Raw genomic sequence first — 10,000 nt, forward strand, 5'->3', positions numbered from 1 at the left:
GTCCAACCGTAACACAGAAAGGTAAACGTTGTCTTAAAACACGGTTTTTATCGCTGCTTACAAACAAACCGTTCCTCTCAAATCCTCCATCTCCTCATAAATGGTGTTCCGTGTCTCTTTCCTTTTCAGGGCAATCGTGGGAGGACTGGGGTGGTTGTTGCGGCCTATATGCACTACAGTAACATATCTGCGAGGTACAGAGTGATTTCCAGAAAATTTGCCATTGCGAGTGTGTGTGACATTGCCTTGTTCTGCTTTTGTATTAAAGTGTTTTAGTTTTGTGCCTGCAGTGCTGATCAGGCCCTGGACAGGTTTGCCATGAAGCGTTTTTATGAGGACAAAGCTTTGCCGGTGGGCCAGCCGTCTCAGAGGAGGTCAGTACGACCTTGACGCCAAGGTCAAACACTTTTTTATCATCGCTGACCCTTTGTCTCGTGACTGAGTGCTTTCGGTGGCTGCCCCCCCCCCCCCCCCCCCCCCCCCCCCCTCTCTGTGTGTTACCCTCTCAGAGTCGCCTTTGATCTCAAAGGAAACATGCTGTTCACTCGTGGTTTTCTCCAAAATAGACGCAAAATGGCATTAAATCAGAAATTCCCTCTCAGAGAGGCAGAGCTTACATTTATCATTCATAGCGTTTGTGTGTTTCGCTCATAGAGGTCTTAGGTGGCAGTTGTAACACTCTTTTGCTTTGCTTTGGTTTGAATATTCATGTGCTGTGCGTAGTCTTGTGTCGTGTCAGGATACCAGCATTTCGTTGTAACAGGTTTAGAGTATGTCGTAACAGTAGGGCCAAGCTTATTTAGACACATACGTAATGTTTCTAATGTGGTGTGCGCTCTTTATCAATTTGAGGTTATTTTTGCGCTTGCTGTCAGAAGCCTTTAAAAGGATCTGGCGTGTTTTGATTGGGAGAAAAGATCGTGCTTTTATAGAAGCTTTACCTCATCGACTTTAAGCTCGCGCGCAAAACAAGCAAAACTTATTTAAAAATGAGTCAGAGCGAGTGTGAAACTGGCAGGCATCATTTCCTGACCTGAATCCACCAATTCTTTAATAATCTTTAAGTGTTGGCCACTGAAAATAGCATTTTGCAACTATTAAATGAAGTAGCCCCCCCCCCCCCCCCCCCCCAGCCTTCATCCACACACAATTAAATTTGGTGCCAAAACTGTAATACTGTACACATAAGATCAGTTCTGGCATCATAAATCTGTCCTCATTACCGTTATTCATCATTCTGTCCTCATGAAAAGTTATTATTTGGTCCCTTAATGTTCTTTAATTGTTAGTTTATAAATAATATCTTTTTAGAGCGTGAATAAATGTAGAGGGGGGGCAGGGACAGAAACTGAGTCTCTCGTCATCAGAATGTCACACTGTGGTGTCATGTTGGACCAAAAATATAAAACCCGTGGACAGGGTGGCCCGTCATGTCCAGGGTTTCCTTCACACCTCAGATCTTCCTCTGGTTTGTGGGCTATTTTCCCGCCTGAGCCCAGAGGTATAATTAACTGGCCTGGTGGTGTCCAGGAGCCCAGGGCTGTTCTACCCAGACACATGCCTGGGGGAGTCTGAAACAGCACAGTGGGTCAGCACAGATGAGATCAAATGAATCTCACCTCCTGCCAAAGACAGCTTTTGACTGACAGTCATCTGAGCCTATCAGGGCCTGAGTTACACTGAACAGCCAGTCTGCTCTCACTGCAGTTTTAATCCTGCCTGCGCATCTAGTTTTATGCAGGCCACAATGAGTTACATCAGTGCTATGCAGAGTAATGAGAGATATATTTACAATGGTGCTGCCATGGATACCACCGTTTAGTCTAATTAAATGTCATATTTATTTATCCTCAAACTTTAACAATATGAGGAGGGAGCAAACACTTAGCGCCTGATTTGACGTCAGGTAGGAACACTTGGCCGTGGACGCTGATCTTCGGCCACGAGACTTAAGCGTGGAATGGCACACACTTTTCCATGATGGGTCTTTAAGGTCTGTTTAAGGTTAAATGTGGCATTTGGGGTATAATGTGATTTGGATTGGGACAAATGGATTTTAAATGGAGACGGTTACTTTCTGGAAAATCAGAGTTGGCCGTAGATTTATTCCCAGTGACTAACAGCTATCACCCAAAATGTTCCTGTATCCTGTATGTTCACACACAAAGCCTTGTTTAATATCGTTAGGAAGTTTCAGCCTTTTGTGTTTCTCTCAGCTTTTGCTGTTTGTTTGTTTGTTTGTTTGTTTGTTTGTTTAGGTGCTTTTGTCTTTAATGTCAAAGCTACATGTTATTTTTATTTCTCACTTTATTTCATTTCTCTGTCTCTCTCTCTTTCACTTTCTCTCTCTCTCTCACTCTCTCTGTGCGTATGTACGTGTGTGCGTGCGTGCGTGTGTGTGTGTGTGTGTGTGCTTAACAGGTATGTGCAGTATTTCAGTGGTCTCCTCTCTGGTCACATTAAAATCAATAATAAACCCCTGTTTCTGCACCACGTCATCATGCACGGCATTCCCAACTTTGAGTCCAAAGGAGGTGAGTCACTAAACACTACTAATCACTGCTATGTTACTAACCACTACTAACCACTGCTATGTCTCTAACCACTACTAACCACTGCTATGTCTCTAACCACTACTAACCACTGCTATGTCACTAAACACAACTAACCACTGCTGTGTCACTAACCACTACTAACCACTGCAATGTCTCTAACCACTACTAATCACTGCAATGTTACCAACAACAATTAACCACTATGTCACTAAACACAACTAACCACTGCTATGTCACTAACCACCACTAATCACTGCAATTTTACCAACAACAATTAACCACTATGTCACTAAACACAACTAACCACTGCTGTGTCACTCACCACTACTAACCACTGCAATGTCTCTAACCACTACTAATCACTGCAATTTTACCAACAACAATTAACCACTATGTCACTAAGCACAACTAGCCACTGTTATGTAACTAACAACAACTAACCACTGCTATGTCTCTAACCACTACTAACCACTGCAATGTCACTAACTACTACTAACCACTGCATTGTTACTAACCACAACTACCCACTGTTATATCACTAAACACAACTAAACCACTGTTATGTCACTAAACACAACTAACCACTGTTATGTCACTAAACACAACTAGCCACTGTTATGTCACTAACAACAACTAACCACTCATATCTCTCTAACAAAAACTAACTACTGCTACGTCACTAACCACAACTGACCAGTGCTATGTCTCTAAACACGACTAACCACTGCAATGTTACTAACCACACTGTGTTTATGGGTATATTAATGTAGAATAAAGTGGTGGAATAATGTATTTTAATCTTTCCTTAGGATGTCGACCATTCCTCAAAATCTACCAGGCCATGCAACCGGTGTATACATCAGGCATATAGTGAGTGTTACAATTACTGGTGTTATCTGTCTCTGTATTATGTTTCTCTGGTTAGTGTATGAGTGTGTGTGTGTGTGTGTGTGTGCGTGTGTGTGTGTGTGCGCGTGTGTGTGTGTGTGTGTGTGTGTGTGTGTGTGTGTTCCTGTGCGTGCGTGTGTACTGACCGAGAGATACAATGATAATGTAATGAACATTTTAGAGGTGATAAGATGTAGGATACTTTACTCAGTTGACCATACCTCACCCACAATACCTTTCAGCTCCACTGTAAAATGCCACAGAAATGATGGATTCCTTCCCTCCTCCTTTCTCCTCTGTCTGAAGGATTACTGTCATCCTTCATCAAATGAACATTTACCTTAATACTCACACACTGTTCAGCTCTCACTTAAAATGATTTATTCATTGCCAGGAGACAAAATTCCACACGAACGACCACATATATTTATATTAGATAGATTCATTATAAATTCATTAACACATTCTTCTGGCTTAGTTACTTATGTATTCCGTTTCCTGAACCTCTGAAATGTTCACACACAGTTTTATCTTCATTTTTCTCCCTTTGTCCCTGTCTCCTGTGTGTGTGTGTGTGTGTGTGTGTGTGTGTGTGTGTGTGTGTGTGTGTGTGTGCGCGCGTGTGTGCGTGTGTGTTTCACAGTAATGTTCAAGGCGACAGTCACACAAGCATCTGTATTACGATAGAGCCTGGACTTCTGCTGAAAGGAGATATTCTGGTAAATTCTGCACTACTTCATCAACAACATCAGCAAAAATAACAGATTCAGACAAATTACCAAGAAATGAAAACCATGATCTTCATAGATTTAATCGTATGTAGTTGTACGTAGTAAATTGTTGTGGGTTCATGCTGATTTGTCTCGTGGAGACCTTTTAGAGTGACGTATTTTGCCAGTACCAGTTCAACTGTTATATTTGTAATTAATGTATTATTGATATTTAACTCATTTGAAGTGGAACATTATATTTCTGATTAGGGATTGTGTCCTCGGTGCACATATTCTCACTGCCAGTATCCTGCTTTCCCTCTTTTTTTTTCTTTTCTCTTAATCTCTTTTTTGTCTTCTCTCCCTTTTTACCCTTCACTTTTCCCTAATCCCCCAACCCTCCCCCCACCTCCCCCCACCACCTCCCCCATCATGCTTTAGCTGAAATGTTATCACAAACGTTTTCGGAACCCCAGTAGAGACATCATCTTCAGAGTGCAGTTCCACACCTGTGCTGTCCACGACCTGGGCCTGGTGTTCACCAAGAACGAACTCGATGAGACTTTTAAAGGTCAGTCAAAGGTTTTCGGATACTCCATGTGATGTGTCTTACGTCATGGCCGTTTAACACACACAGTGTCCTCATTCTCTCACAGACGAGCGATTTCCTGAATACGGAAAGGTGGAGTTTATCTTCTCCTTTGGGCCAGAGAAAATCAAAGGCAAGTATCTACGTGACTCAAAAACATTTCCGCACTCTAACATTTTCGTTCATAGATTAACATACTCAGTGGAGAATCCTATTGTGTGAGCACCTGCCTGTGTTTTCCTGAGACACTGAGTCAGTGTTTCGTCCTCTGAGTCTTTAACTGACTTATTGACCATCTGTCTCTGTGTCCTCCTAAGGGCTGGATCATCTGGAGAATGGCCCCAGTGTGTCCGTGGACTACAATACCCAGGATCCCCTCATCCGCTGGGACTCGTATGAAAACTTTAACAGGCGTTGTGAGGACACTGTGGATGGTGAGTGGCTCCTTGGCCGAAGATTCATATTTTGAATGTTTTTGAGCAGTTTCTATGACTGTAGCCTCTATAACATAGTTTGGTTTTCATCAGCAGTATCAGTAATAGACCTGATGTGAAACTGAAGTACCCATCAAGTGCTGGTTTCGGATTCTGGTCTGGGGTGTTTTCTGTTGATGCTGGTCTGTCATGAAGGCGGTTATGGTGCGGTGGATGTTGTGTTTTGGGACTTTTCTTCTGCCGCTGGTTTGGCTCATCTGAGTGATGTCTACAGATCAAGGCTAAATCATCATTAAATCATTTATAATAACTCCACTGGTTACAAAATTGTGCCCTGGACAGACTGAAAAACCTTTCATAACCATTTTAGATCGCTTCTTTTCGCTGACGCTCTTTTCCAAAATGACCTACGAGTGTTAATTTCGGTGTCAGGTCCAGACAGGTTGCCCTGTGCTCTCTAAGCTGTATGCCTTAAGATCTAGGCCCTTCAACCCTGCTTTGGCCTGTTTTGCATTTTTTAAACCTTATTTCTATCTGTTCCCTGGCAAGGGGAGGATGAGTGTTTGGTGGCTGAGAACACTATGTGGATGATGGGTATTTTTTTACAGGCTCTGAATGGTCTCTATGAGTAAGTGGTTCCAGAGAATGTGCAGAAAGGGCCTGGAGAAAGTGGCTGTCACAGTTAGCACGACTTAAACCATTAATAGAGTCCTCAAGATTCCCACGAACACGCACTGTCACTGAAACGACCTGACCTCTTTTCTCCTTCCCTCCCCCCTACACTGACCTCCTTTCTCCTCCCCCTCCCCCCACCCTGACCTCCTCCGTGTGTGGCCTCTTTTCTCCTGCCCTTGAGAAGGTTTCACCTGAGACTCCATTTGACTGTTAGTTGTTGGTTGAATGTTTGCTGTGTTGATTTTAAATGGCACAGTAACACAGTTAAAGGAGATGAGTACTGTTTTTCCTGCTCGTGAGGCCAGTTTTGCAATGGAATCATAATTATATTCATTGTGAAAAGTAAATGTCTCTGAGAATATGGTAGTTTGAATTCAGGCTTGATCCTCTACTATACTTTTATTTACAGTTTGTTCGTTAATTATTGATAATGGCACTAGAGATACAGATAAAGTTTTGTGAAGTTTGAATATATTGAATTTATAATTTGAGTGTACGTTTGTGTATGAAGCACTGAGGAATATATGACAGTAATGTTAGCAGAACAGCAACAGCAACAACAACAACAACAACAACAACTAAATACAGCATGTAAACAAACATTTAAAAAATGTCTAACTAATATTAGGGTGACACAGAGCACTCATTACCTGGCATCGTAAATGGGCGTGTTTCCCGATATATTTTATGTTTGTCCGTCTGCCTGAAGGGAATCTCATATCATGATCCTGAAGCCAGACACGTTGCCTAATCATGTCACCTGATGGTGACATCGCCCAGGTATAAAGTTACATCTTATGAAGGCCTAGTGAACTGGCACCTCTGTTAGAACAGGCAGAATAAGAGGAGATCAGGCAGAATTAGAGAAATGGTCTCGACCACTAATTCTCTAGTCTAACAAGGTCTGAAGATACAGCAGTCCAACAGAGCAGAAATTTGACAAAGACCTGCATTCAGTGAGAGGGTCTCAGTGTTACTGTGGTTGGGTTTTTTTATGCTTTAATGAGGAAATAATACTACGCTGTTAAAACCCTGTCTGGTCACAGTTATACGACTGATCCTTTTTATGGTATTTTCCATTGGTTTTACTCTAATGAGAAACTAAAAAAAAAAAAAAAGACTCAGGTCTTTCCCTTAGTTTTTAGCATTTCCCATATCAAACAGAAGTAGAGGAAACACAAAATGAACGTCAAAGGAAAGACAAAAAAAGAAAAGAAAATTGGAGGAAAAAAATAAAGAAGCAGATAATATCGTAAATATTTTTGAACAGGCATCTTGACTAGATATTACAACTCAAATAGACATATAATACTATACATATTTTGGTACTTAATATAAACATATAGATATAAATCTGTTGATCTAAACTAGTCACACTTCTATTGCTATTATATTTCAGTAAGTAGGCAATATCAAAAACTCCAGGTAAATATGACATATATATATATTATGGAAGGGACGATATATAGTTATCTCGCAATGTGGTTCGACATATGTGATATGAGCTTCACGATTTGATATCACCTTGATTCGACAGAGCCTAATAACAGTTCAGTGACAAAGTATGAATATTCAGAATTGATGTTTAATTTTTAGCCATGCAAAGTACAAAACACATAAGAGATCAAAATAACAACAGAAATTCTCATAAATATTGCTTTCATTGTTAAGGCATCTTGATCAGTGATTTTCAACTAATGACAAATGTTTGAATGTAATGCATTTGCAACGCGATACTATAAATTGCACCACGGGACTTATATTCAGGAGAAGAATGTACTCATTTATGAAGTCCCTGAGTCCAGTCTCAGTTGTAGACAGAAGTTGAGAATCGTAACTTTAAGTTCTAGGGTATAAATTATGAACAGGAACTGTTTCTTTGCACAACAAGATACCATAAATCCCTTCACGTTTTTTAAACAGCAGTTTTCAATGACACACGTGTGTATGTAATATGTCATTTTGACACTGACCAGACGTGGTCTAGAGGTTAGAGAACCGGGTTGCCGGTTTGATCCCCAGGACCCAGGACTGACATCCACGGCCTGGTGCCCTTGTGTTCCCCTTGAACCTCAATGTCCCCCCATTAATTAAATAAGAGTCTCAGTTGTAGACAGAAGTTGATAATTGTAGCCAAAGAAATCTTAATTTCTAGAGGGTAGGGTACAATGCAAATTAGCAAATACAAATACAAGCAGGGTACAATACAAAGTAGCAAATATCGCGATATAATTTTCTTACTAACGAAATGGATCGTGATATATTTGGATCGCGATATACAGAATTTCGATTTATTGTCCCATCTCTAAATATATATATAATTTATTAATACATTTATATTTATATTTCCAATATAACCAATATATATTTCAGATAACGTACGCATATTTTAGATATATATTTCAAAATAGGCTATAATTATTTAAATGTTTGTTAAATATGTCCATATTTTTTGCATCCTTTTTCCTCACCCACACATTAGATTTCTGATTTCAGTGCTGTTGGATAATTGGCCTCTGAGCGAAAGTAAACTTATATTTAAATGTGGCACAGTTTCAAATTTCAGGGCAGTAGTAGAACATATAAACTCTAAACTGAGAGGTGATAAAAGGGTTTTTATTTTGTCATACAGCCTCCTATTAGAGTTGTCAAAGTAAAAAAATAGCCTCTCATTTAACCTGGACTTGACACTTCCCCTGGAGCTGGCATGACTACCCCCCCGCCCTCCGCCATAAAGAGCCCCCCCGCCAAACAGGCCTGGAAATAGCGCCTGCAGAAATAGGGGGCGTCAGTCCCCCTCCTCCTGCAAGCCCCAAGGGGGGGGGGGGGGGGGGGGCGGGTTTGAAGGGGAAAGACGATACTTCTCTCCCCAGTATCCTGTTTTTTTTTTTTTCAGGGAAAGTTAGAGAACCTGAGGAGGATCCTGCAAACAGCTCCTACTAGGCCTCCTGCTCACCTCCTCTCTCTCTCTCTCTCTCTCTTTTTCCCTCCCTTTCCCTCCTCCGCATACTCACACAACGCACTCACACACACATAAACACGCGTACACGCCTGCCGTGCGTTTTTCAGAGTGCTGGTTACCAGCAGAAGGTGACACTGGATCCAGTAAGGACACACTGGCCTGTGACACCCAATGCCAGTAGGCCATGAGGGCTGTCACTCCAGGGTTAGGGTCAACCAGACTGGCTGAGGGGCCACCACGCAACACACACTGAAACCAGCAACTGTGAATATGCACCAACTACTGAAGAGCAAGAGTTTGCTCAAAAGAATTAGATTTGATTTGACTGGAAGAGAAGAGAAGAGAAGAGAAGAGAAGAGAAGAGAAGAGAAGAGAAGAGAAGAGAAGAGAAGAGAAGAGGAATTAAACAGCATTTTATATCATGTTGGAGATTTATAAATGGTTTAAATACACAGAAACATTTATTCAATACAGTAAGCATTTATTTAAAATAATGTTTTTAAAAAATGATTTGAGTAAAAATATACTCAGGTCCATTTAGAATGATAAACCTGGTTATAGAACCCACTCCAAACAATTAAAAGACGTTAAATGGCAAGATGCAGAGATCAGTTCTCACATCATAAAGAGAACAGTGTAATCACACAAATCCCTGCCCGGCCTGTCAGGGTCTTGAAGCTAAACACATTAACAGTGTCAGTGCTGGGAGGGGCCACAGACATTTGGCAAGAGCCAAAAGCTTGTGATAATTTCCAAATTAGAGAGTACCGGCAAAGGGACGGTGTTTGGAATTTTCACCATAATTGGTTGTGCTCACCACTGACTTGGCATGGATGTAAGCGAACCAACCACACCAGTCCTCGCATGAAACACAGCGGCTCTGCAGAACAGGAGATGCCAGAAAAAGAGGGTACAGAGACGACCGCATGACCATTAAACGACATGACTTGGGAACAGGGACATGCATGGAAAGTGTGGTCGAGAGACTGCCGTGCTGACGGCGTCGCTAACAGAAAACAGTCCCGTCATAAAAACGCACGCCAGGACAGCATAGTAGCATCTTTTGTCTATTTGAATGTCCCCCCCCCCCCTCTTTTTTTTTTTTTTAAACAAATATCTGCGTTTTTGCAGTGGTCGTGTGGACTGTGACTCACAGTAAATGTTTGACCAGTAAACATTACCACAAA

The 10,000-nt window shown here is 41.4% G+C and overlaps 1 protein-coding gene across 1 annotated transcript in view; it reads left to right on the forward strand.

Moving 5' to 3' along the window:
• tns1a (tensin 1a) overlaps positions 1-10,000 on the forward strand; it is a 154,645-nt gene that overhangs the window by 115,526 nt on the left and 29,119 nt on the right. The window contains exons 10-17 of the mRNA XM_030781725.1: positions 130-194; positions 291-374; positions 2,422-2,534; positions 3,365-3,425; positions 4,087-4,162; positions 4,595-4,724; positions 4,810-4,875; positions 5,060-5,176. Of these exons, the coding sequence (XP_030637585.1) occupies positions 130-194; positions 291-374; positions 2,422-2,534; positions 3,365-3,425; positions 4,087-4,162; positions 4,595-4,724; positions 4,810-4,875; positions 5,060-5,176 (712 nt within the window). The remainder of the gene's footprint in view (positions 1-129; positions 195-290; positions 375-2,421; positions 2,535-3,364; positions 3,426-4,086; positions 4,163-4,594; positions 4,725-4,809; positions 4,876-5,059; positions 5,177-10,000) is intronic.

The sequence above is a fragment of the Chanos chanos genome, chromosome 8, assembly GCF_902362185.1.
Source record: "Chanos chanos chromosome 8, fChaCha1.1, whole genome shotgun sequence".
Classification (NCBI taxonomy): Eukaryota; Metazoa; Chordata; class Actinopteri; order Gonorynchiformes; family Chanidae; genus Chanos; species Chanos chanos.